Raw genomic sequence first — 2,041 nt, 5'->3', positions numbered from 1 at the left:
CGCGCGCGAGATTGAAACTCTTTTTTTAACGAGGCAGAAGATCTCTAATGCTAGTAGATCCGTGTTCAAATGATCACTACAGTACTTTTGGCGTACTGTGACCAACGCTTGGTGGGATAACTGATTGCTTTGTGCTCTGTTTAACAAAGTAGGAGACGTGAAGTAGAGATCAAGGCAACGGCCGATATGCTTTCCTCTTTAAAATAAATCGACCAACTACCTAGCAGCTAGTAGTTGTTGTTGATCCGGGGATATGTCGGCCGGCAAAGTAGTCTATATTCCCAAGAAATTAGGATTCTGATGCACTCATCCTCTGCTTCCCTCATGAAACAAAACTACTGCAAGATTCAGTTCAGGCCAAAGCTCTCTTATAGAGATATTTTCTCTGTTCTTTATGCCTATATAAAACGGAACCGGCCAGTAAGTTTTATAGGGAATGTAACAAACAAAAATAGTTTGGACTATTGTTAAAAAGAAATTAGTTGGGACTAATCGCAAGATGTTTTTTACTTTCAGATGTCGACAATCATCATGAGAGTCGACCTTGACTGCGACCGATGCTACAAGAAGATCAGAAAGGTCCTCTGCAAGCTCCAAGGTTAATTGCCCCGAGATCCCAAATTGTGCATCAACTTGTAGTACATACTATCAGGAGCAAATTACAATAGAAAGATTCTTGATCCATGGACTAGACAACTCACTTCTGTTTCTGTATGCATCAACAGACAGAGAAAACATCAAGATGATCTCGTACGACGAGAAGAGCAACACGGTGACGGTGTCCGGCTCGTTCGACGCCGAGGAGGTCGCCGACAGGCTCTGCTCCGATGCTGGCAAGGTCATCACCGACGTACAAGTCGCCAGAGGGAACCAGATGAAGCCCGGCGCCAAGGTGGCGCCCAAGCAGCACGGCAAGGAGGGCCACGGCTACGGCGACGGCCCCGGCCCCCAAGCGCACGGTCACGGCGGCAAGCCGGAGAAGACCAAGCACGTCAAGTTCGGCATGGACGACGACGGACGAATCGATCGGCACGGCCCTGGCCCGCAAGCGCACGGTCACGGCGGCAAGCCGGAGAAGACCAAGCACGTCCAGTTCGGCATGGAGGACGACGAACGAATCGATCGGCGCGGCCACCACGACCAAGGCCACGGACATGGACACGGCAACGGCCACGGCGGCAAGCCGAAGGTGGTAACTACCACGGCGATGTCACGGAATGAGGCCCCGCGCGCCCAGCAGCCGGCGTCCATGACGGCCATGGCGCCGATGCGGATGCCGACGCCGGCGCCTAGCATGACGATGATGCCGCAGGCGATGGCCACGCCGTCCATCTGGCCGGCCGCCCCTGGGTGGGGGTACAGCGCACCCGCATACGGACACGGGTACGCCGGAGGGGCACCTGCCGGCGGGTACTACGGCGGGCCCGTGTATGACCACGGCGCGTACGGGGCGTACGTCGGAGGGTACGGCAGGAATCCGTACCAGCCGCAGTGCTACGAGGAGGAGCCTAGTGCTGGGTGCAGCGTCATGTGATGAGCTGAACACGCACACGGAGCGCACATCAAAACCTTGCTCGCTTGCTCAGTTTGTGCCTGTCACGTTGGTGTGTGTGGTGTGAAACGATAGGCGGCAAGTAGATACGTTAACTCTTTCTGTGTATACCACGCATTGTATCTACTCTGTAGTCTTCCCCTAACTTGTTGTAACAACCTATATAATCCTATTCTGTAATCTTCCCCTAACTTGTTGTAACAACCTATATAATCCTACTCTGTAATCTTCCCCTTCTTTTTTTTGCGAGATCTTCCTGTAACGAACGAAGGAGGGGATCGGGCAGGTGAGGGAGAGCAGGAGGGAGAGACCAAGGAAGGAGATGAGATTGCTTTCAAAGGAAGGATTGGAGAAGACGGTCTGTTACATCACCCATGCCGTGCCACAGGCGGCTGGCTGCATATTTAACTCTCCCTCGCTCACACTTACAGGTGGGGCCGATCCTTGCCACGTCACAGTGGACAAGTGGCGATCTACTGGCCAGCTGTG

At 53.3% G+C, this 2,041-nt stretch overlaps 1 protein-coding gene across 2 annotated transcripts in view; it reads left to right on the top strand.

The window, feature by feature from the left end:
- LOC123091455 (filaggrin-2) overlaps positions 1 to 1,789 on the top strand; it is a 2,399-nt gene extending 610 nt beyond the window's left edge. For both annotated transcript variants that reach the window (XM_044512966.1, XM_044512967.1), the window contains exons 2-3: positions 517 to 598; positions 726 to 1,789. In XM_044512966.1, the coding sequence (XP_044368901.1) occupies positions 517 to 598; positions 726 to 1,534 (891 nt within the window). In that variant the 3' untranslated portion in view covers positions 1,535 to 1,789. The remainder of the gene's footprint in view (positions 1 to 516; positions 599 to 725) is intronic.
- The last annotated feature ends 252 nt before the right edge of the window (positions 1,790 to 2,041 follow it).

The sequence above is a fragment of the Triticum aestivum genome, chromosome 4B (genome assembly GCF_018294505.1).
Source record: "Triticum aestivum cultivar Chinese Spring chromosome 4B, IWGSC CS RefSeq v2.1, whole genome shotgun sequence".
Classification (NCBI taxonomy): Eukaryota; Viridiplantae; Streptophyta; class Magnoliopsida; order Poales; family Poaceae; genus Triticum; species Triticum aestivum.
Note: the sequence above shows the minus strand (reverse complement) of the source record. Positions and strands in the feature narration are given on the sequence as shown.